Below are 24,030 nucleotides of genomic sequence, written 5' to 3'. Positions count from 1 at the left end.
ATATTGTAGGTTTTATGGAGAACAGCTTTGTAATGAGGTCATAATTTTATAGTCAAATAGGGACATTGGTATGCATAGATGGAATGTAGATAGAGAAATAATGTATATCTGCTACATACATAGCTTATGTGGGAAGCAGGAACTTACTTTATTAGCATGGTTCCAATTTAATTATATCTTTTGGTATCTGAAATTCAAAGAAATAAAAATAGCTTTGAATAAGGAAGTGATCTTTAGGGTAGATGAGATTATACTGTAATATTTAAAACAGTATTAAAACTGGTTTAGGGAAGTTTATGGTAGAGCATAAAAGTATTTTTTTACATAATACATTTGGGAGCAACTGTATAGAAGACAGAGGGGTTTAACTTACTGGAAAAGAACTGCTGGGTGCTGCCTAAAACAATCTCTTGCTATATAATTTGAGGTTTAAAATTTATTTGAGTGAGTTATATTTCAGAATCTGATTGTGGGGGTCCTAATTTATCCATATGACTTTTACCTGATTTCTATTTGATTAGGGTCAAAAAAATAAAAGGGAAGCACAGATAAAGGACATACATGCCAGGACTTGGCAAATGAAGTTAGTTCTTTCCTGGGTTTATGTTAATAGGGATTTGAGTGTGAAATAGCAATAAAAAAGAGCCGTTAAGTAATTCTTGCTTGAGATTTAAAATTTTAACCATTTTATATCTGAAGAGAAGATATTTTACTAGCAATAGTTTTCTTTTAAAAATGCTTTAAAAATTACAAATAATGTTGTATATAGACTCCTGTAACAATTGGAGGCGGTCTTATTTAAATGAGGGTGAAACTGTTCTGTTACCTCCAACCTGTGCTTACCCCTTTACCCACTGCCTTTCTCAGTATGCAGTCCTCTGGAGCTTTGGGGAACAAAATTTGAGAAATGCTGGATTGGGCTGGGCTACAGTTTGGGCTTGGATGGACTCTTAGCTCTTATATATCTTTCATGTGTCCAGTTGAGTGAAAGGATGGTAATAGCACAGTGTATAGAAATTAACTTTAATTCAACAAGCATTTAATTAGTGGTTCTCAATCAGGGATGATTTTGCCCCCAGAGGACATTCAACAATATCTAGAGACTTTTTTTTTTTTTTTGGTGAGGAAGATCAGCCCTGAGTTAACATCCATGCCAATCCTCCTCTTTTTGTTGAGGAAGACTGGCCCTGGGCTAACATCCGTGCCCATCTTCCTCCACTTTATGTGGGACACTGCCACAGCGTGGCATGACAAGCGGTGCATCGGTGCCTGCCTGGGATCCGAACCCAGGCCGCCAGCGGTGGAGCGTGCACACTTAACTGCTACGCCACGAGGCTGGCCCCTAGAGACATTTTTTTGATGTCGTAAAATGGGAGAGAGGGGGTGCTGCTGGCGTCTAGTGGGTAGAGACCAGGGATACTGCTGAACATCCTACAATGCACAGGACAATCTCCCACAACAAAGAACTCTCAGGCCCAAATTGTCATTAGTGCTGAAGTAAAAGAAACCCTTGATTAGTTGAATAACAATGATGTGTGCAGCACTGTTCTAAAGTACTTAAGGTTGCACATGACACTAAAAGAGTCTGTCTCTACCCACAAGAAACTTATAAGCTAGCTAAAGCATCTCAAACTTAACAAGTCTATGGCCAAACTCTTAACACCTGACCCATCTTATCCCACTTTGCCATCTTTATTTCAGTAAATAATTTTACTTTTCACCAAGTTCTTCAGGCCAAAAAACCTAGATATCATCTTTGACTCCTTTTTCTTTCTTTTTTTTTTGTTTTTTTTTGTGAGGAAGATCAGCCCTGAGCTAACATCCATGACAATCCTCCTCTTTTTTCCTGAGGAAGACTGGCGCTGGGCTAACACCTGTGCCCATCTTCCTCCACTTTATATGGGACGCTGCCACAGCATGGCCTGACAAGCGGTGCATCAGTGCACACCCGGGATCGGAACCTGGGCCGCCAGCAGCAGAGCATGCGCACTTAACCACTATGCCACAGGTCCGGCCCTGACTCCTTTTTGTTGAACACTGACATCTAATACATCTGGAAGACCTGTTAGCTCTACTTTGAAATATATCTTGCATTGGGGTAATGGTGAGCTAGATTATTTAGACCAGTCTTCTTTTTGAAAACAGAAAATGCTGGGTAAGATATATAAAACACCACTTTAAGAGCTGTGAAGAACTGGCAACCTAGGGGAACGTGGTAAGTCAAATTCTGGAAGAAAGCCTAAACCAAGAGAGGTTAGCGGAATACCTGAACTGAAGCCACTGTTACCCTGAGTATGTTTGCTGATATCAAGAAATTTAGGTTTCTGTTTATCAGCCTTGTGGGGTGAGGTTGACAGAAATCAAGACTCAGTGCCTACCCAACATGTGGACATGTAAAGTCTTATAAGACATCCTTCCCTAATTAGGCTTGGACTCCATACAGAGGGGAAAGGATGAACAAGAACTAACCCCTGCCCCCCTTTCATTGCCTGCCTCCGAGGCAAATATCAAGGGGCTTAAAGGCAAGTTGTCTTGGCACTGAGCAGAGCAGGAGAAAAAAGAGAAAGGAAACAAAAGTCTCTACAAGGTTGTGGCCATAGCCTAGCAAGGTAAGGGAACCTTAAGCCATGACTTAATTTAGGTTGGTCCATGACTGCTAGTTTCTCTCAGGTACTTGGCAGAAGCAAATGCTGCAGATGCTCCCTGGAGGAATGCTCCTTCATCTTAGACTTCCTCACAAATAATTTTTCAAGGACACTGACCAGGACATAGTCAAAGATAAGCAGGCATACAAGGAGACAAGGAAACATGGGCAAGAACCAGCAGAAACAACAGACAGCAGAACAAGATTTTCATAGGCATCATATATTAGAATTAGAAGATACATGATCACACAAGCTTACTGTGTTTACAGAAATAAATGACAAACCTGAAGACAGGAAACAGGAAACTATAAAAAAATGGCATTGTAGGTTTGAAAAAAACAGATACAACTACTGGAAATAAAAAATACAATAACTGAATTAAAAATGATGCAATTTGTAGCAGATTGGACATATCAGAAAAATTATTGAACTGGAATATAGATCAGACAAAATTATTCAGGATGTAGCTTAGAGGCAAAAAGACTCAAAATATGGAAGACAGGCTAAGAGATATGGAGAACAGAGTAAGAAGGTATTAATTGAAATTGCAGAGGAAGAGAAGAGAATAGATGGGGCATTTAAAGAGATGATGGCTGATATTTTCCAGAACCAATGAAAGATACCAAACCGAGATTCAGAAGTCCCAACAAATCCTAATTAGGATAAAAACAAATCCATACCTAGACACATCATAATGAAATTGCAGAAAACCAATGACAGAGAAAAATCTTGAAAGTAGCTGGGGAAACAGAAGGTAACCATCAAAAGAGCAAGAATGAGGCTAACAAATGACTTCTCAACAGCAACAGTTGAGGTCAGAAGATAGTGAAATGATGTCTGCAATATGAAATGAACAAAACCTGCCAACCTGGAATTTTATACCCATAAAAATATCTTTCAAGAATGATGGTGAAATAAAGATATTTTAGACAGAAACAGATTGTTACTAACATCTCATTCATTAAAGATCATTTAATGTTCAATAGAACTATACAATGAAGTTTCTGTGATGTTGGAAATATTCTTTATCTGTGCTGTCCAGTATTGTAGTCATAAGCTACATAGGGCAACTGAGCACTTGAAATATGGCTAGTGTGATTGAGAAACTGAAGTTTTAATTTAAATTTAAATGGCCACATACGTCATATTAGACAGTGCAGTTCTAAAGGATATACTTCAGGCAGAATGAAATCGATCCATGTGGCAGGGATGAAATGTATAAAGGGCTGAAAATTAAAGAAAGTGATATGTATTTGAAAAATGAAAATGAATATAGACTATATAAAACAGTAGAAATATCTAATGGATTAAAAAATAAGGCAATAACAGGAGATAAGTAGAGTTCTAGGTTCTAAGGTCCTTGTATTATCTAGAAGGAGGCTAAATTTAAGAAAACTCTTTGTATGGAAAACTTTTTAAATTCCCCCCCCCCCACAAGGCCCCAGTAGATAGCTGTATGTCATAGCTGCACATCCTTCCAGTTGCTGCATGTGGGATGCGGCCCCAGCATGGCCCGAGAAGCGGTGCGTCGGTGCGCGCCTGGGGATCCGAACCCCGGGCTGCCAGTAGCGAGTGCGTGCACTCAACTGCTAAGCCACGGGGCCGGCCCTGTATGGAAAACTTTAAATATGTAAAAGGGAAGAGTATAAGGAACCTCCATGTATTCATTACCCAGCTTCAACAGTGGTCAACTCATGACTGATCTGGTTTCGTATATATCCCTCAATTACTTTAAAACAAATCCCGAGTATCACATTATTTAATCCAGAAATATATTGTTTTTATCTCTAAAAACATATAAACTTAAACTATAATACCATTATCATATCCAGAAAAAAAATCAATGTACTTCCTTAATATCATTACCTGTTAGGCACATGTGTTCACGTTTCCCCAATTATCTTCAAAATGATTTTTTTGAAGCTTAATTTTTTTAGGGCAGTTTTAGGATCACAGCAAAATTGAGGGGCAAGTACAGAGATGTCCCATACATCATCTGCCTCCATACATGCATAACCTCTCCCATATCAGTATCCCCCACCAGAGTGGTACGTACGTTTGTTACAATTGGTGAACCTACATTGACACATCATAATCACTCAAAGTTCATAGTTTACATTGCCATTCATTCTTGGTGTTGTACATTCTATGGGTTTGGACAAATGTATAATGACATGTACCCATCATTATGGTACCGTACAGAGTATTTTCACTGCCCTAAAAAATGATTAAAAAAATTTACATTTAGCTTCTTCAAATTGGAATCTGAACAGGGTCCCCACATTGCTTTTGGTTGATGTGTTGCCTATGTCTTTAAAAATCTGTAGGTTCTTTGCGGAATGGGGAGTAAAAATTTTGATTAACTTTAGACTTTAATGCATGATATGATCTCTAGGGCGCCGCTAAAAGAACGGAAACAGAGGATATAACTTCTGTATCAGTAGAAGAAATAGATACCATGTTAAAACAAGAATCAGGGCCGGCCCCATGGCTTAGTGGTTAAGAGCGCGGGCTCCGCTGCTGGTGGCCTGGGTTCGGATCCCGGGCGTGCACCAACGCACCACTTGTCAGGCCATGCTGAGGCAGTGTCCCACATACCTGAGAAGAAGGTGAGAAAGAGAGAAAAGAAACTGAACAGGGAACAAATGGAAAGCACAAAATAAGATGCTAGGTTTAAACCTAGATATACAGTAATAATTAAAGGTTAAAATCTAAATGATCACACAGGTATCATCCTAGCCTGAGGCACCCTCAGCTCTTGCCTGGAATAATTTCCTAACTAGTATTCCTGCCTTAATCCTTGCTTCCCTCTATGTATTACCCGTATAATAAGAAGAGTAGCTTTTTAAGAATATAAATCATATCACAACACTCTCCTGTTTAACGCATTCCGAGAGCTTCCTAATAAACTTAATAAAATCCAGACTCCTTACTAGTGCCTATAAGGCCCTACATGATGTAGCCCATTCATATCTCTATGATTGCAAATCCTGCTATCCTTCTTCACTCTAGATCAGGGGGCTTGTGCTTGCTGTTCCATCTCCCTGGATCACCAAGAACAGTCAAAGTTCTTGTTCTAAGCACCAGAAACCACCTCTGGTTAGTTTAACAGAAAAGGAATTTATCTCAGGAAGAAACTGCTACCACTACTGTCGCTGGAATCTGCTGCCACTCTTGCCATAATGGGTTCTGTGTATTTACTGCTTTTTTTATGCACTATCTCCTAAGTTAAAGTCTAGCATAGATGCTTCTCTGTTGGAGTGGAGGCTATATGACTGTCCCCTACCTGCATGGGAAGCTGGGAAAGCAAATACTTAGCTTCAGTAGTAGGCGGAGGTTTCTGCCTTCTTTCAAGACTCATATGAGGGGAATTCCCTAGATGTATGAAGATGTTCTGATGCTGAGCAGCCAGAAGAGTGACATGTCCATCATAATGCTTTTCTCTAGAATTCTTCCTTGCTTTACTTCCTCCCTTCATTCAGGTTTCTACTCAAATGTCACCTCCTCAAGGAGGCCTTTTCTTAAACTTTGTCTAAAATGGCAATTCCCCGTCTCTAATCCTGTACTCTCTATTTTTGTACCCTGCCTTACATTTTCTTTGGAGCATTTATTACTACCGCCACTACTACTTTTACTGACTCATTGATTCCAGTCTCTCCTCCCAGAATAAAAGCTGCCCGAGGGTAGGGACTTGTCTGTTTTTGTTCACTTTTCTGTTGGCAGATAATATATGCTCAGTATATGTTTGTTTAATGAATGAAGCGGGAATGTGTAGATTATGGTGTAAATTGCTGAGAAAATTTAAAGGGAAGGATTATTGAGGAATTATCTCATTTAAGGAAGGCTTATTGGAGAAGAGGAGTTTTTGAAATGGGCTTTGATCGAAGTATAGGATTTGGAGAGACAGGATATAGCCATTCTAAACAGGGAAAATAGCAGGAAGGGAGGCATTGGGTCTGGAATAAGGTGATCATGTGTAGGATGAGGAAGAATGTTGAGAATCTGATGGCTGTCGGGGCTCTTTATTAAGCGGGAGTTGAGAAACATGGATGAGGTGAATGCGTGAGTGTGGAGCAGTTAATAGTGGGCCTTAAATTATAAGGTGACATCTTTTTTTTTTTTTTTTTTTTTATTGTGAGGAGATCAGCCCTGTGCTAACATCCGCCAATCCTCCTCTTTTTTTGCTGAGGAAGATGGCCCTGGGCTAACATCTGTGCCCATCTTCCTCCACTTTATATGGGACGCCGCCACAGCATGGCTTGCCAAGCAGTGCGTCGGTGCGCGCCCGGGATCCGAACCAGCGAACCCCGGGCCGCCGCAGCGGAGCGCGTGCACTTAACCGCTTGCGCCACCGGGCCGGCCCCTAAGGTGACATCTTTTGACGTGCTTGCTAGAGAGTAAGAGATTACTAGTTTTTTTTTTTTTTTTTAACTAAAAATAAACTATGGTATTTCCACGTAGCCGAGTACCATGCAGATGTAAAACAGAATGAAGTAAATCTCTATGGAGACTTAGCCAGGATATATTTCAAGTGGAAAAAAAAAAGCAAAGTGCAGAACAGTGTATGTAGTATGCTCTTCTGGTGTAAGAAGTGCATGTGTGAGGGAATAAGAATATATATATGTATATGCAGCACTAATTTGTTTATATTGCAAAAAGATAAAACAGAAAAGACAAATAAGAAACTAATTAAATTGTTACCCTGGGATAGAGGCATGGGGGGAATGGTAGGAAGGAAATGGGGATGGAAGTAAAATTTCTGAGTTTACCTTTTTATTTAGTTTTGACTTTGAATTATGTAAATATTTTACACATTCAAAAATTATAATTAAATCAAAACAAAACAGTCCCTAAAAGAGAGAACAAACGAACCTATATGTATATCAAAATAGTTATTTAGGGCTGGCCCTATGGCTTAGCGGTTAAGTGCGCACACTCCACTGCTGGCGGCCCGGGTTCGGATCCCGGGCGCCCACCAACGCACCGCTTCTCTGGCCATGCTGAGGCCGCGTCCCACATACAGCAACTAGAAGGATGTGCAGCTATGACATACAACTATCTACTGGGGCTTTTGGGGGGGGGAATAAATAAATAAAATAGTTATTTAAATACATGGAGTAAAATGCTATCTCAAGTGACTTTTGAGCTAAACACTAAATGGCATATATGCTAAGGACAGAAAGAACTGCAAAGAAATCAAACTTCATTCATTTGTTTTATTGCTAGTTGTAATATTGGTATTTTTTATTTTGACACCATTTGATATATATTATAGGATAAAGCCAATAATTTTTTGTGCATATATGTTGGGAGTCAATAGATAGGTAAGTGTAAAATCAAAGAAGCTGAGCAAACAACCTGATAATGTTGAACTTAAATTATAAATGTCAATATGAATCCATGATTTAAAAATGTATTCTTAATTCTGTAGAAATATGGAATTTGTATATAAATATATATTTCTTTCTTAGCTCTGTTCACTGAGAGGACCTAGAAACAGTGTGTCACTTTGGTAGATATGAGTACTTCTCTTACTCCAATTTTGGTCTTTAAATACTTCTACTTGGAGTGCAGGGCTCCTTGAAATGACTGATTACAGGACTGGGCCAGGGAACATACATAGTGAACCTGAAACATCTTGTGCCAGAAGCAAGAAAGCTTTCAAAGACACAAACGCCAACCTGAAGAGGCTCTTGTTGGCCAAACCTGGGGCAGTTTGAACACAGAAATAATGAGAGTAATTTATTGAAACAATATATAGTATTAGAAAATAAAACAAATGAAGTGGGCTGTTATACCTATTCTTTACTCTGAAAATTGGTAATTAAACATTTGAACTACCTTTTTAGTAGAAACTGTATTACAGTTAATGAGGAATGCCAGATAATAAATATAAAAGGAATTATAGAATTAGAAAGTAACGGTTTGGGGGGCTGGCTCAGTGGTTGTAGCGGTTAAGTGCGCGTGCTCCGCTTCGGTGGCCCGAGGGTTCGCAGGTTTGGATCCTGGGCGCGCACCGTTGCACCGCTTGTCAAGCCATGCTGTGGTGGCGTCCCATATAAAGTAGAGGAAGATGGGCACGAATGTTAGCCCAGGGGCAATCTTCCGCAGCAAAAAGAGGAAGATTGTCATCAGATGTTAGCTCAGGGCTGATCTTCCTCATACACACACACACACACACACACACACACACAAAAAAAAGAAAGTTAACGGTTTGGTACAACCTGTTATGATATAATTGCCTTGGGTCAGGATCATTAGTGGTTGGTAAAACTGTTAGGGAAACAGTTCATTGGGAATTGGATAGTCACATGGTGCCGAAGTTAACACTCCACAGAGTACTAGTTGGTCTCGAAGTAAAACAATATAGCTTTATGGTGGAAAGATCAGGCTATCACCAACCTAGTTATTAATGTTAGTATCATTAAAAATGAACCAAAAAATATGTACTTCCTGATGTGATTCAATATCAAGTATACAACATCAACTATGAAGTATTTTTATCCAAAATTTATTTATTTTATTTTTTGGTGAGAAAGATCAGCCGTGAGCTAACATCCAATGCTGATCCTTCTCTTTTTTTGTTGAGGAAGACTGACCCTGGGCTACCAACCCTGCCCATCTTCCTCTACTTTTATGGGATGCCGCCACAACATGGCTTGACAAGTGGTGCGTTGGTGCGCGCCTGGAATCCTAACTGGTGAACGCAGGGCCGAAGCGCAGCTCCCTCACTTAAACGCTTGTGCCACTGAGCAGGCCCTGTCCAAAATTTAAAATCTGAATTCAGTCAAACTTTTAAGACTAACTTTCAGTTTATAAGAAATAGGAGAGTTGAAAGAAATTAAGTACTACCTTGAGGAAGCAGAAAAATCCAGAATGTGAGATACAGACGAACTGGCCATTCAGTGTCATGGGTGAGAAAAACAGGGGTGAGGTAGATGGGGGAAAGGGAAATTGTCCTAGAATAAAATTGATTTAGAGATATAACAACCAAATGCAGTGTGTCAGCTGTAAAGTACATTTTTTTGGAAGGGAGTGGAATGAAGCAAGATGGCCAACTTTTGATTTAGAATGTGGGTGATGGGCATATATGGATGTGTGTGTGTGTGTACACACACACACACACACACATATATATATGCATGTACATACACTGTTCTATATTTGAGAAATTTTATAATAAAAACCCAAAAATATTTTTCTGTTGATGGATGCTTAGGTTGTTTGTAGTTTCTTTTTTTCTATTGCAAATAATGTTTCTATAAACATTCTTATACACGTTTCTTCTCCTTGTGTACATGTTTTAGAGTACACAAAGAGATAGGGTAGCTTCCTAGCAGTGAAATCCCTGGATCAAAGAGTAGGTGCATTTTCAGCTCTACTACATATTGATAAATTGTTCTTCAAAATGGTTGTACTGATGAGAATTTTAGACAAGGGAATCATGAGATGTATGTCTTCCCTACTAGGTGGTGAATTTTTGAGGGTAGGTACTGTGTAGAGACTCACATATAGAATTGTTTGAATTGAATGAAATTGTATTTTAGGGAGATTGCCTGGCAGCAGGGTGGAGAAACTAGAGTTAGGTCAGCTAAGAGGCTATTGTGATGTTTAAGATATGTGGCAATGAGTGTGTAAGACTAGAAGTAGTGGAAAGGAAGGGATGAATATGAGAAATCGCAGAGAGAAAGGATCCAAGTGTATGCATTCTTATTGTTGGGCAGGGTATTGATGGTTAACTGTTGTGACTTGTAATATCCAGCGGTTTGTTGGCTTCACTTCATAGTAAGCAGGTAAGTTATGTTTCCCTGATTAATTCAAAACCATCTACTGGCCTAGTGCCGGTGAAGTTCCAGCCTTATCTTCATCCTCTGTTTGTACTCTTTTCAAGCCTCAGTCTCTTAGTGGGACAAATACATGTGATTTAAAGAGACTAGTAGTTAAGTGGGGTCAAGGGACAGTGGGTTGCAAAGGTGAGAAGAATTTAGTAGAATCTATGGGTGCCTTCATCCCCAAATGAGTTTGTGAAGTCTTATAAGGACAAAGGCCATATCCTCCTATAGTTTTGAGAGGGAAAGTATCTGTGTCATAACATGGATAATTCATGAGATGCAATTTTTCTAAAAGAATGCCCTATATCTTATTTTAAAATGTTGCAACTTTTTGTACATTCTAAAGTTGGTGCCTTTAAGAAGTTTTGACTAATGATTCTAGAACAGCTGTCCAGTAGAAATATAATGTGAGCCACATATTTAATTTCAAGTTTTCTAGTACCCACATTAAAAAAAAAAGAAATAGGTGAAATTAATTTTAATATTTTATTTAACCCCATATATCCAAAATATTACCATTTCAACATGTAATCGATATAAAAGTTATTAATGAGATATTTTATGTTCTTTTTTGGTACTGAGTCCTCAAAATCTGATGTGTTACACTTATAGCACACCTCAATTTTGATTAACCATATTTCAATGCTCAGTAGCCTTATATGGCTAATGGATACTATATTGGGCACTCAGTTCTGGAACATACTCAGTTGAAAATTTTGAACTCAGCTTGTTACTGATTTGACCCACTGTCATTGAGGGTGGCCTTGAGCTGATCTTGCTTCACAGTCCTGTTGCTGGTTATAAGACGGGTTCTGGCTTGCTGTCCAGATTTTTTGATACTAACTTGGCAGGTCCAAGAGTGATTCTGAGGGTCCCAGACAAAGCCATTATTCAGATTTACTTATTATGTCCACAGTTTTCCCTTTTGCCTCAGAAAACATAGAATTGACCTCAGATTTTTTTGGATCAGATCTATCAATTTGAGTTGCTGCCAATAAAAAGAATATTCAGGCGATGTGCCAAACTCATTCAACTATAAGGAATTTAGTTACAACAAGGCTGACAGGAATTCAGTGAGCATTCTGTTGATTATGGTATTTCCTAGAATTTGTGAAGCTGTCAGCTTAATTTACATTTAAAAACTCAAATGTTATGACTTTATTGGTTATCCCAGGTATTTCTGGAGTTTCTACTATATGCCAAACATGATTTATTCAATGAATGAATATTTGTTGAGCATTTACGAGGCACCAGAGTCCAGAGACAGTAACAAGTTGTAGCCAGGTAAACAGGCATATTTAATGTGGTGTGATAAATGTCATGATAGAGATAAACTTAGGATGCTAAGAAAACACACAAGAAGGACACTTGAGTTAATTTGGGGGGGGTCAGGGATGACTTCTCTAAGGACATAAGCTGAACTCTGAAGGACAAGTGGGAATAAATATGCCAAAAGTGGGCATGGAGAAGAGAACATTCTTCCTGGCAGAGGGAATGTTTTGCATAGATGCCCAAAGGTGAGAAAAAGAACCTGGCACAACATATTGTCTGGAGTATAGAGTTCAGTGTGAGAGACGGTGAGTAGTATATATGGTGGTGATGGCAACAGATGCCAAATATGAAAAGTCTTGAATCTCATGGCAAAGAGTTTGACTATCTGAGTTAACTGAGGAGGGACATGATTTCTATTTAAGAATGGTGAAGAAGTTTGGTAGCAGAGTGGAGAAGAAACTAGAGGAAGGCAAGACTGAGGTATAGACACTAGTTTAGAGGTGCTCTCAGAGAGAAAGGATGGAGGCGTGGGCAAAGATTGTGCAGAGGAGAAAAGCTAGTCAACAAATATTTATTGAAGCCCTACTGTGTATCAGTGGAAAGAGGTGGAATGATCTGAGAGATATTTAGGAGGTAAAAGTGACAGGTCTTGATGATTGATTGGAATTGAGGGGGTTGAGGGAGGAGAAGGAGTCAAGGACGTCTCCAAGATTTCTATCTAGGAAACAAGCCAGTACTTGGACAATTTGAACTTTGAAGTGCCTTGGTATCTACAGGTGGAGGTGGCTATGCGGTTGAATATTTGGGTCCAGTACTCTGGAGAGAGGCTTGGACTGAAGGTTGATTTGGAAGTCGTCAGGCAATCATGGCTAAGTACGATAAAATCTGCTAGAGGAGAGAATGTAGAGAAAAAGAGGGCTGAAAAATGAAACACTGAGGAACTGCCAATATTTAAGGGGAGAAGAAAAGGAATCCAGTTGAAGGACACATAAACTCAATCCTTGCCTCCAAGCATTTTATAATTTAGATAAGACATATAAACATGAACCATTAGGCGACCAATGCAGATCAGAGTATAATTTGGTGCCAGGTTCTGTTGTACCATCTCTGTGTTTTATGTGAAATGAAGTTAGGTGGGTAGAGATAGTGGTTAGTGTTCAGGCCAGGGAGTAGCATCAGTAGTGCATGCTTTCAGTGGTAGTGCATGTAATCAGTGGGGACATGTGGCCTATGGTCACTAGGAAGACCCAGACCATGGGATATAGCGTAGTGACTATGAGCATGGACTCTGGAGCCAGACTGCCTTGGTTCAGATCCCCACTAGCTATATGATCTTGGGCAGTGTGACTTTCTGTGCCTCAGTTTCCTCATCTGTAAAATGATGAAAATAATAACTGCTACTTTATAATATTGTGAGATTGAGTGAGTTAATATGTGTAAAATTAGACTGTGTCTGGCATAGTCTCTTTCTCTCCCTCTCTCTCAATATATGTATGCTATACTATACCCTGTTATACTATGCCCACATATATATATGTGTATATATAGTGTTATATAAATATGTAGGAAGTATCATCTTTTAATAATTGGTGAGTTGGTGGGTCAAATAAGGGCTCATGTTTTGGACAGAATAGGTAGGCACTAGAGAAGGAAAAGGTTTCCTGAGAAGGAGGTTCCCTCTATGGAACTTAATGGGAACACATGGTTTTGAGGAGGCTTTCTCTGGTAAAGTGGGTGAAAAATGACACGGGAGGATCCAAGAAAGGTGTTTCCCCCCGGATTCCCAGTTGGGGGCAACGAATGCGCTTTTAATAGAAGCTTTAAAGATGGTAAAGAGTTGTGTCTTCTACTTCTTAAGTCTCGCTCTCCTGGTGTGGTAGTGGACTTTCCTCAGTTCATGATTCCTGAAAGAAAGTTATTCTGGAAGGAAGTTTTTCATCAGCTTTGTGAGTATGATTTCTCTGGATCCTTGGCTTTGACCTTAGAGGATCTAGATCTGGGATCAAGGTTCTTAGGGGAGTGGGGACTTTGTGGAGAAACAGTCATCTTGTACACTGGTGATGGGAGTGTAAATTGGTGTAACCTTTTGGTAGATAAATTGACAGTGTCTATCACAATTAAAATGTGATTTAACAAAAATCTAGCAAATATACTTCTCAGAATAATTTCCATAAAAGTGCTAACCCAAGTATATGGGTGTGATACAGCACTATTTGTAAAAATGAAAAATTAAAACAGGATTGAATAATTAATATACTCTGTGTATTTGTTTCCTATTCCTATAATAGTGTAAGAGTTTCCTATTAGCTTAACAAATTACTATAAACTTAGTGCCTTAAAACAACATAAATATATTATTTTACAGTTCTGGAAGTCAGAAGACCTAAAATTAAGATTTCAGCAGGGCTGTGTTCCTTCTGGAGGCTCTAGGGGAGAATCCATTTTGTTTCCTTTTCTAGTTTTTAAAGACTGCCTGCATTTCTTGGCTGGTGACCCCTCTCTCCATCTTCGAGGCTAGCAAGGGTAGCATCTTCAAATCTTTTTCTCTCTCTGATCTCTGCTTTCTTCTTTCTGACTCTAACCTCCTGCCTCCCTATTATTAAGACCCTTGTGATTCCATTAGACCTGCCTGGATAATCCAGGATAATCTTCCTATCTCAAGATGATTGACTTAATCACATCTGCAGAGTCCCCTTTGCCACATAAGCTAACCCATTCACATTCTGGGAATTAAGATCTACACATCTTGGGAGGGCCATTAATCAGCCTGCCACACTCTAATACTGTGCAGCCAGTAGAAAGAATGTTTAGATCTGTGTGTACTGACATAGAAAGATGTCACTGATTAAACAAGGGATCTCTCTTAAGTGAAAAAAGCAAGTTGCAAAACAATATAGTATGATCCTTTTTTTGTTTAAAAAGAAATAAACATTGTGGGTACGTGTGTTTCTACATGCACAGAAAAGATCTGGAAGGATACACACGAAACATTTAAATACTGATTACTTCTGGGGAGCAAGACTATGAGGAAGTGTGGGGATGACTTTGAACTGTATGTATATTTCCTATATACAGTGAATATGTATTTGTTTATTATAGTTTTATTTTTATGAAAGTGTACGTGTACCTAGTTGAAAAAGTAAAAAATACAAGGCTTATGGTAAAAAAAACCCACAGTCCCTTGTGCTCTCTCTTTCCACTCCAGAATCCTGTTTCCCAGAGGCATCTATTTTATTAGTCTCCTAGCTGTTTTTTTCCTAGTACTTTCCTCTGTGTTTCTAAATAACAAGCTTATGCTGTTTCTTGATTTTTCTATGTCAGATATCTTTGATTTCCTACTTATAAAGATGAAGCTTTGGCTCTCTTAAACTGAACCACCCCTATGCATATTTTTCCTTGCCCTTCATCATTTCAATAGAATTACATTGAAAATTTTGCTTGGATTAGTATTCACTGGTTATTATGACCCTGGAACTATTATTCTTTGCTAACCTATGTCATATATATGTTGGGATTACATTTCCTTTCTTGTGTAGTTTTTTGTTTTTCGCCTCTGAAAAAGAAGTTGTCTAGTTTTTTGTTTTGCTTAGTTTTCTTGTATCCATCATTAGCCCATCTCAAACTCTTCACTGGAAGTTTCACTTTTTTCTTAGGAAAGTTACCGGTCTGTCTTTCCTTGGGGACCGCCTTTCTGGAACCTCTGCCCTCTAGCTCCAATCTGGATTAATTTTCCAGGTCTGCGGCACAGCTGATATTTTGGAGTCTTCCTTTACTGTCATCTGGGGCATCCTCTTCCACTCTATTTTTCTTGGATTCCTATTTCCTAAAGCCCTTGATTCTTCTTTCTGGTTTACTGCTGGTTTTGGTGGAGCACATCTTCTAGTAGTTTTCTGAAAAAAGTGTATATGGTTTTTTTTTTTTTTTAGATATTTTATGTTTGAAAATATCATTTTATTTTTAAGTTAAAAAAAGGAAAAAAACCCCACTAGATAAAATGGAATGAGAAAAATTCAAATATACCAGATTTTATATGATGATTTTTCCTTTCAAAGGAATTACACAGGGAGAGACTAAGCTTAAACCCTTGGAGGACATGCTCTTTTATATCCCAGCAAATTCTCAGTGTTCTCTAATTTGGAACATAAGAAGAAGAATTGAGAATACAGGTCTTATCTTTAGACCAAAAGTAGTGCTCTTTGGTAAGTCTTTTAATTTTCACTTGCCTTCTTTGCAAAAGGGAGACAATAACTGTCTTGGTAAGGTTGTTCAGATTAAATGAGACAGTGTAGATAAAGACTTAACAAGATGCCAGGCACTATTTTATTATTATTGAAGTTCTTTACTTATGAGAATGTGGGCAGCTAATATCTGATGGCCAAAAATGTTTTCATACATATAGTTATGCATGTGGTTAATAATATGCTAAATTCTACTAGCAGTCACATTTTGCATCCTTTTACTATTAAAAAAAATGCTCTTTCCACATCTAGTTTTCTTTCTTTTTTTTTTTTTTTACTTTTTTTGCGGTTTTATTGAGAAATAATTGACATATATCACTGTATACATTTAAGGCGTACAACATGACAGTTTGATTTATGTAAATTGTGAATATATGATTAGTTAACATCCATCAGTAGTTAACATCCATCATCTCATGTAGATACAATAAAAAGAAAAGAAAAATTTCTCCTTGTGATGAGAGCTTTTAGGATCTACTCTCCTAACAACTTTCCTATATATCATATGGCAGTGTTAACTGCAGTCATCATGTACATTACATTTATTTTGTTTATCTTATAACTGGAAGTTTGTACCTTTTGACCACCTTCCTCTAATTCCCCCTTCCCCCACTCCTTGTCTCTGGTAACCACAAATCTGATCTCGTTTTCTATGAGTTTGGTGATTTTTTTTCCTTAGATTCCACATATAAGTGAGATCATGCAGTATTTGAGTATTTGTCTTTCTTTAATAGGTGTGAGGTGATATCTCATTGTGGTTTTAATTTGCATTTCCCTAATGACTAGTGATGTTGAGCATCTTTTCATGTACCTCTTGGCCATTCGTATGTCTTTGGAAAAATTCAGGTCCTTTGCCTATTTTTTAATTGGATTATTTGCTTTTTTTCGCTATTGAGTTGTATGAGTTCTTTATATATTTTGGATATTAACCCCGTATCAGATATATGGTTTGTAATATATTTTCCCATTACATAGGTTGTCTTTTCACTTTGTTGATAGTTTCTTTTGCTGTGCAGACACTTTTTAGTTTGACGTAGTCCCACTTGTTTATTTATTTATTTTTTTTATAGTTTTATTTTTTTACCCCAAAGCCCCAGTAGATAGTTGTATGGCATAGATGCACATCCTTCTAGTTGCTGTACGTGGGACACGGCCTCAGCATGGCCGGAGAAGTGGTGCGTTGGTGTGCACCCGGGATCTGAACCCGGGCCGCCAGCAGCAGAGCGCACGCACTTAACCGCTAAGCCACGGGACCGGCCCCCACTTGTTTATTTTTGATTTTGTTGCAGTATATAATTTTCTATGTTAAAGACTTATTAAGCTTATCTGGAATCTAATTTTGATGAAAAGCTTTTTAATAAAAAGTTTAAATTACATGAGTAAAACGTGTGCATTATAGAAAACTTATGAAATAGAGAAGAGTAGAAAAAAAGGAAAAATCTGTAATTTTCATTGTCATGGTATATCTTTTCTAGATATTTTTCTATGCATTTTTTACATTGTTAAGATTGTAGTATATATTCACTTTAGAGTCTTGATTCTTATACTGTTACATACTATTTGTAAATAATATTTTAAAATGACTACAATATTGTATTTAAAAGATATCTTTATCTTTTAGAGATACATACTGAAATATTTATGGATAAAATGATATGATGTCTGAAATTTGCTTCCAGATAATATGTGTGAGTGGGAAATGGACTGGTCATAGACTGACATTTAAGCTAGGTGTTGGCCATGTGGGGGTTCATTATACTATTCTATCTATTCTTGTATATGCTCAAAATTTTCCTTGATAAGAACTAAAATAAAAGAATAAAAGACTGTAACATTCCATTATGATCTATCTTAATTTATTTAAGTTTTGTTTGTAGTAGGGCATTTCAGTTTTTCCCTATTTTAAATAACATCACTATTAGTATATTTATGTTTCAAATAGCTTCCTTACGATAGATTTATATGAGTAGAATTATTAGGTCAAAGAGTATGAACGTTTTAAAGGCTTTTGAAGCATACATAGTGCTAAATTGCTTGATGAAATCTTTAGAAGAATTTTGTTGGATTTATAACTGCACTTATGGAGCATAGGAGTGATAGTGCAAATTTTATTCTAAAATTTTTAGAGGCAAAGTTTATTAAGTATGTTAAGTATATTTATAAAGCCTTACATTTTCGAAGTATTTTTATTCATATTCTTTTTTGAGTACTAGTAACAATTCACAGGGAACTAGTAATTTACAATTTTACAGAGAGTTTTCATGTCCAGTAGATGCTATAATCCTCACAACAGCTCTATGAGCTATGAATTATAGAAATTCATGTAATTATTGGTAGTAAATTCTTGTTACCACTAGATGGCCCTCTCAGCATGTACTTTTGAGCAAAAGCAGCTAGTTTGTAGATATTTTGAAGTTCCCTTATAGATCTTATTAAAGTCTTTTTGCGTTATCCTGCCTTTAGTAAGAAAGTCTTATTGTAGGTTCTTTGCCTGTTGAATAGGATGTTAATTTTTACTATCCAGCTGGTACATATTCCCTAGGAAAAATCCTTCATTAGAGATTTTAGATGGAGATTAAAAAAAAAAATAATGGTTTGTATCAGATTGTGATAAGCTTTTTTAGAAGTAGTAAAGAAATTCAAGATTGAATTTATTGCAGTAGGTTTTTTAATTTTCTTCTCAAGAAGAAAGGAGTATTAAACTAGAAGGCATTCAGTGCCATAAGTATAGTTTATTTTCAGTAATCATTTTTAATATTCGTTAAAACTTATGGAATTGAACTATGCTTCTTCATTTGATTGGGGAAAAGTTATTTGCCATACCAAAAAAGCAACATTTATTGCTAAGTCTTTAAATGGTTTTATTTAAATCTAACACTTTGTCTCTGAGGATTTAATATATAGATAATGAACTAAGTAAATTGAGGGCTCAACCTGGAGCTGTGGTCCCTTTGGTCAATTTTGTTGTCCTAATGGTCAGGATTGTTCTGTGATGTGTGTGGTTCCCGTCAGGTGAGAATCGGAAATGAAAATGCTGCATTTTGATTCTTTTAACTTTTACTTATTATCTTGACAAGAAAATGAGAGCACCTTTGATTTTTGTCTTACTTGATCTCACGTGTATTTTCTTCCGTTAATTTTTCAATCGTATTAGATCCATTGCTACCTTTTTATAACAAGTATTTTGTATTGCCCCTTCTGCTAACTTAAAATGAAAACTATAGTTAATATTACTTATCTCCATAATTTCAAAAAATCATTATAATGCCCTAATTATAATATAAAGGAGAAATAGAAGGAAAGAAATTTATAATAACTGTGTATTTAAATATGTAAATACTGAAGCAGAGTATGCTAGATGACACAAGAGGTAGTCAAATGCTTGTACCTCTTCACTGTGAAGGTGAAAGCTGGTTGATACAGTGTTATATTGGTGATTCAGCTACCCGGTGGTATTGACATTAGTGACATGATTTTCCAAAATGGTGAACAACTCTTAGTCAAGTTCTGAACAGAACAGATAGATTTATAGTATGGTTGCATTCTAGAAAACTTGGAATACGTTAATATTGTGGAAAAATACATTTTGTTTACATATTAGTTAAGTTCTAGCCTTAGATATATTCAGTGGAACTTTTGAAAGTCACCCAAACATGTGACAATTCTTTGCAATACCGTATTGTTCCCTGCACTGCTGGACCTCTGGTATCCCTGGCACTTGCCCTTTAAATGCTAATAGTAAAGCCTTCATCCCCCGCCTCCTCCCATCAATCCCCAAGATGCCTCCATATATATCCAAAGGGCCCTCTAGGGGGCAGTGCTGCTACCACTGAGAACCACTGATTTAAAAGTATCCAGCTACATTAATCTACTACACATTTGTATTGCTCATGGAATTTTAAAACCACAGTAACTTAAGTATCTTAGGTCCTTAAATATGATATGTTTTGAATAATTAAGACAATTACAGAATTATGGGAGAAGTTGATTTGTTCAAATGCATCATTGTTTTGTTGCAATTCTTAGAAGCAGATCAATGTTTGCTATTGTAAGTCCTCAGTATCCTCCATTTTCTTTATTTTTTTCTACCTTTCCTGTTTAGGAAGTCAGTAGTATATAACTTTCCTTAATGTCAGCATTTACTCACTTGACAGTCACACAGTTTTAATTTGTCCCTTAAGAAAATCTACTTTTTTTTTTTTTTTTGGTGGGGAAGACTGGCCCTGAGCTAACATCTGTTGCCAATCCTCCTCTTTTTGCTAAGGAAGATTGGCCCTGAGCTAACATCTGTGCCCGTCTTCCTCCATTTTATATGTGGGATGCCTCCACAGCATGGCTCGATGAGCAGTGTGTCGGTCTGCACCTGGGATTTGAACCTGTGAACCCCGGGTTGCTGAAGCAGAGTGCGAACTTAACCACTACACCACTGGGCTGACCCCAAGAAAATCCACTTTTTAAATTAGGAAGATAATATAGTAACATTACAGAAACTTTGTAAAATTTCCCATAATCATACCACCTGAACAATTTTAATATCTTTAGTGTTTTGTTCTCTATGTGTGTATTTTGACATTCAAAAATTAGTTTTGTATCTTATCTTTTAACGTGGCATGACTTTATGTTATATAACTTCAAACTATTATTTTAAATTACTGCATCTTTTTCTGAGTCCACAATTTAACCATTTTCCTGTCTTTAGATGTTCACGTTATAAAAATGATTATAAGTAATATATATGTGTGTGTGTTTATGTGTATATGTACCTTATATATATAATCTTTATTGATATGTTTCAATATATTTTCCTTTTTTCTTTAAGATAGATCATCAAAAGTGGGATCATTTCTTGGGTCATTAGGCTTGGACATTTTTATAACTTTTGTCAAATATTGCCAAATATATTTAAATATATATTAAATATAATAAAAAAAGATCCGTTTATATTGCTATCAACATATGTAAGATGTCGATATATGAAAGTATCAGTTTCACCTCATCTTTGTCTGCATCAGAAGCTACTTTAAAAGTATTTACATTTATCTGACTGTGATGCTGAACAATTTTTATGCTTGTGAATTATTTCTCTTTTCGAAAATGTATGGTCATGTCCTTTGACTATGGATCTCTTGGGTTCTTGGTGTTTATTTCCCTTTTCATTTTGAGTCAGACCTTTTACATACTTAAAATAGTAACATTTTTTACATTCATTTTTGTGGCAAACATTCTTTTGCTGTCTTTGATTTTAGTTTATTTTGTTTCTATCTTTTTAATACTTATAATTTTCATATTTTTATGAGACTTGTCACTTAATTATCTACCTGTAGAAGATGATTTGTGATATCAAGTAAAGAACACAGCATGGAGAGTCAAGGAATCAGGCTTCTGGAAGGAGATATTTTTAATATATATTATATCTGACAAGGGAATCATGTCCAGAATGTATGTAAGAATACTTATAAATCATTAAGAAAAAGGCAGACAACCCAATTTCTAAAATGAGGAAGAGCCCTAAACTGCCACTTCATAAAAGAAATCCAGATGTCTAAACCATCTGGCAGTATGCTCAATGAATGCAAACAGAGTTTATATTACCTGTGTAAGACATTTAAAAATGTATATTTTTTGGAAAGATTTCTTTTATTGTAAAACCAAATTAATATTAAATTTTGCTCATCCAAAGTATAGACGCTGTATTTGTCAGTGTGGCCCGTTTAGATTTTACTGTACTTCTGTAGAAGAGAGGTCAGTTTCTTTTTGCCTTATCCTGCCTTTAGTGGGAGATTGTTATTGCAGATTCTTTGCCTATTGAATAAGATGTTAATTTTTACTATCCAGCTGGTACATATTCCCTAGGAAAAATCCTTCATTAGAGGTCAGTAGTCTCTTTTGAGCTTAATGCCTTTAGTGGGATTAAGCAGTATCTTGGGTTCCAGTGGCTCCACCAAAGTATGAGAGATTGAGAGGAAAAAGGAAAGGAAATCAGAAATTCAAGGGTGAAGATGTTGCAGATGTCACAAAAAACCATGTAAAACACCCTACATAAAACCCACGTGTACCTGTGGTTGTTTTTCTTATTCTTCACCATAGGATAAATAATGAATTATTTGTACCCTTAAAAATGGAGCAACTATCAGACGTTCTTTCCTGCCTGGTGACAAATGCCTGTTTTGACATACATTTTAGCTAGTCATGGTGCAAGCCTTCCTGGGTACTCCTATGTTTGGTTGTTCCCATGTTATGGAATCTACTAAAAAGGTAGTAATTTAAGCATAATCTGTGTTCTTTCAGGGCCATCTTTTCTGTCAATCAATGCTTTTAGATTCCTTAACTTCTTTTCTAATGATGTAATGCTTTCTATTCCTTCCCGGCATAAATCCTCTCTCCAAACTGGATCTGTTAACTTCCTTCTCACACACGTTCTCCTCTCCCCTTCTTGAGTATACCTGTTCTACAAGACTGGGATACCCTAATCAAGCTAACATGACCCTCTTAGGACTTATTTCCCCTTGGCTACTTACCCAGCTCGCAAAGAATATTCACCTGTTGAGACAAATTCACACCCCAGGCACATTTTTTTCTTGTGTAAATCTCAGGGGTTTCATATCTTCCCTCCCCCACAGGCTTCAAATTCTACCTGTTTGCCTTTCCTCAGGATGCTGTATAACATCACTGAATTGTCTTCCAGCTGAGTAGTCTTTCTGGATTTGGGAATTTTCTTCTCAGAACTTTCATCCCTTGATTTGAACATCTCTGATACTTTCAAATCTTTCTTCACCTATGTACTCCTGTCATGATCTTTTCCTAACACCTGTTTCATTATTTCTTATTCAAGAAGACACACACCCACACACACCCACCACACACACACACACACACTCCTTAGGCTGTGACATTAGTCTTTTCAGATATTTTGAATTCAAGATATGAGGTATACTCACTTTCTAGCTTCTTAATGAGACACATACTCTATTTTCAATATTTTCATTGAATGTGAATTGTGCCCTTTTCTGGAAGAACTTACGCATGCATTGGCTCTACAAGGGTTGAAAATACTCCTTTTTAAATTGTGAACACATTTACTGTTGCAAAAAAAAGTTATGGTAGATTTATTCTAATTTGCACCTGTTACAGAGGACAGTATCTTGTACTTTATTTCTAGTTACTTTTGTGAAAAACTTCATTGCTGCAACTCCTCCAGTTTGTTGCCAGTTTTAAATTTTAGACAAGCTTTCTCTGCTACTTACCTCTTCTATCTTTTACCAGCTGTATTTGGAGAATTCAAACTAATTTTATTAACTTGGGTAAAAATGAGAAAGGAAAATCTCGTCCCAAAATCCGAATATAAATTACCTTTGTGTGATCTGTAGTTTCAGATTAACCATATCACAACCTTTTGAAGGGATAATTGAGAACTGACTTAGTAATAAAGATAGAAGAGAAAAAAAGTCATGTCATAATTTATAAATGGAGATGTTAAATTCTTCTGTGTTTTGTTTAGATGTCCCTGGTAGATTTGGGAAAGAAGCTTTTAGAAGCAGCACGAGCAGGTCAAGATGATGAAGTTCGTATTTTGATGGCAAATGGAGCTCCTTTTACTACAGACTGGGTAAAAAATGATTTTAATGTTGTGGTGTTTCTTCCTCCTCCCCGTCTTCCCCCTCCCCATCCTCTTCCTCCATTTTTGAATTTTTCCAGATAAAAATTTAGTCAGTATTGTGTGTATGAATGGTAAAAATCAATTGCATTTTGCAAATTTGTTTGCAATTTTAGAATCATAGCTATCTTTTAAAGAGAATGGTTTGGATCATTTTTTTTGATATTGGACAAACTGATCCAAATATTCTGTCCGCAAGATGATTTTTCTTTTAAACTATGGAGTTCAGTAATGTAGGATGAATGTAAAATGTAGTTGTTTGGGATTTAATTTAAAGGTCGTATAAATAGCACGGGTAGAATTTGTAATTCAGAAACAGATAAAGATTGCAGTTAATGTTATAATAGCTTCTAAGAAGAAAAAAATGTTTGCATTTTAATTGATACGTG

The 24,030-nt window shown here is 36.9% G+C and overlaps 1 protein-coding gene across 6 annotated transcripts in view; it reads left to right on the top strand.

Moving 5' to 3' along the window:
* Positions 1–24,030, top strand: part of GABPB1 (GA binding protein transcription factor subunit beta 1) — a 64,583-nt gene that overhangs the window by 12,898 nt on the left and 27,655 nt on the right. For all 6 annotated transcript variants that reach the window (XM_058541561.1, XM_058541562.1, XM_058541567.1 and 3 more), the window contains one exon: positions 23,486–23,593. In XM_058541561.1, the coding sequence (XP_058397544.1) occupies positions 23,486–23,593 (108 nt within the window). Of the gene's footprint in view, positions 1–23,485; positions 23,594–24,030 lie in introns of those variants that run through there.

The sequence above is a fragment of the Diceros bicornis genome, chromosome 5, assembly GCF_020826845.1.
Source record: "Diceros bicornis minor isolate mBicDic1 chromosome 5, mDicBic1.mat.cur, whole genome shotgun sequence".
In the NCBI taxonomy this organism is placed as follows: Eukaryota; Metazoa; Chordata; class Mammalia; order Perissodactyla; family Rhinocerotidae; genus Diceros; species Diceros bicornis.
This window is presented reverse-complemented; position numbering and strand designations above follow the sequence as displayed.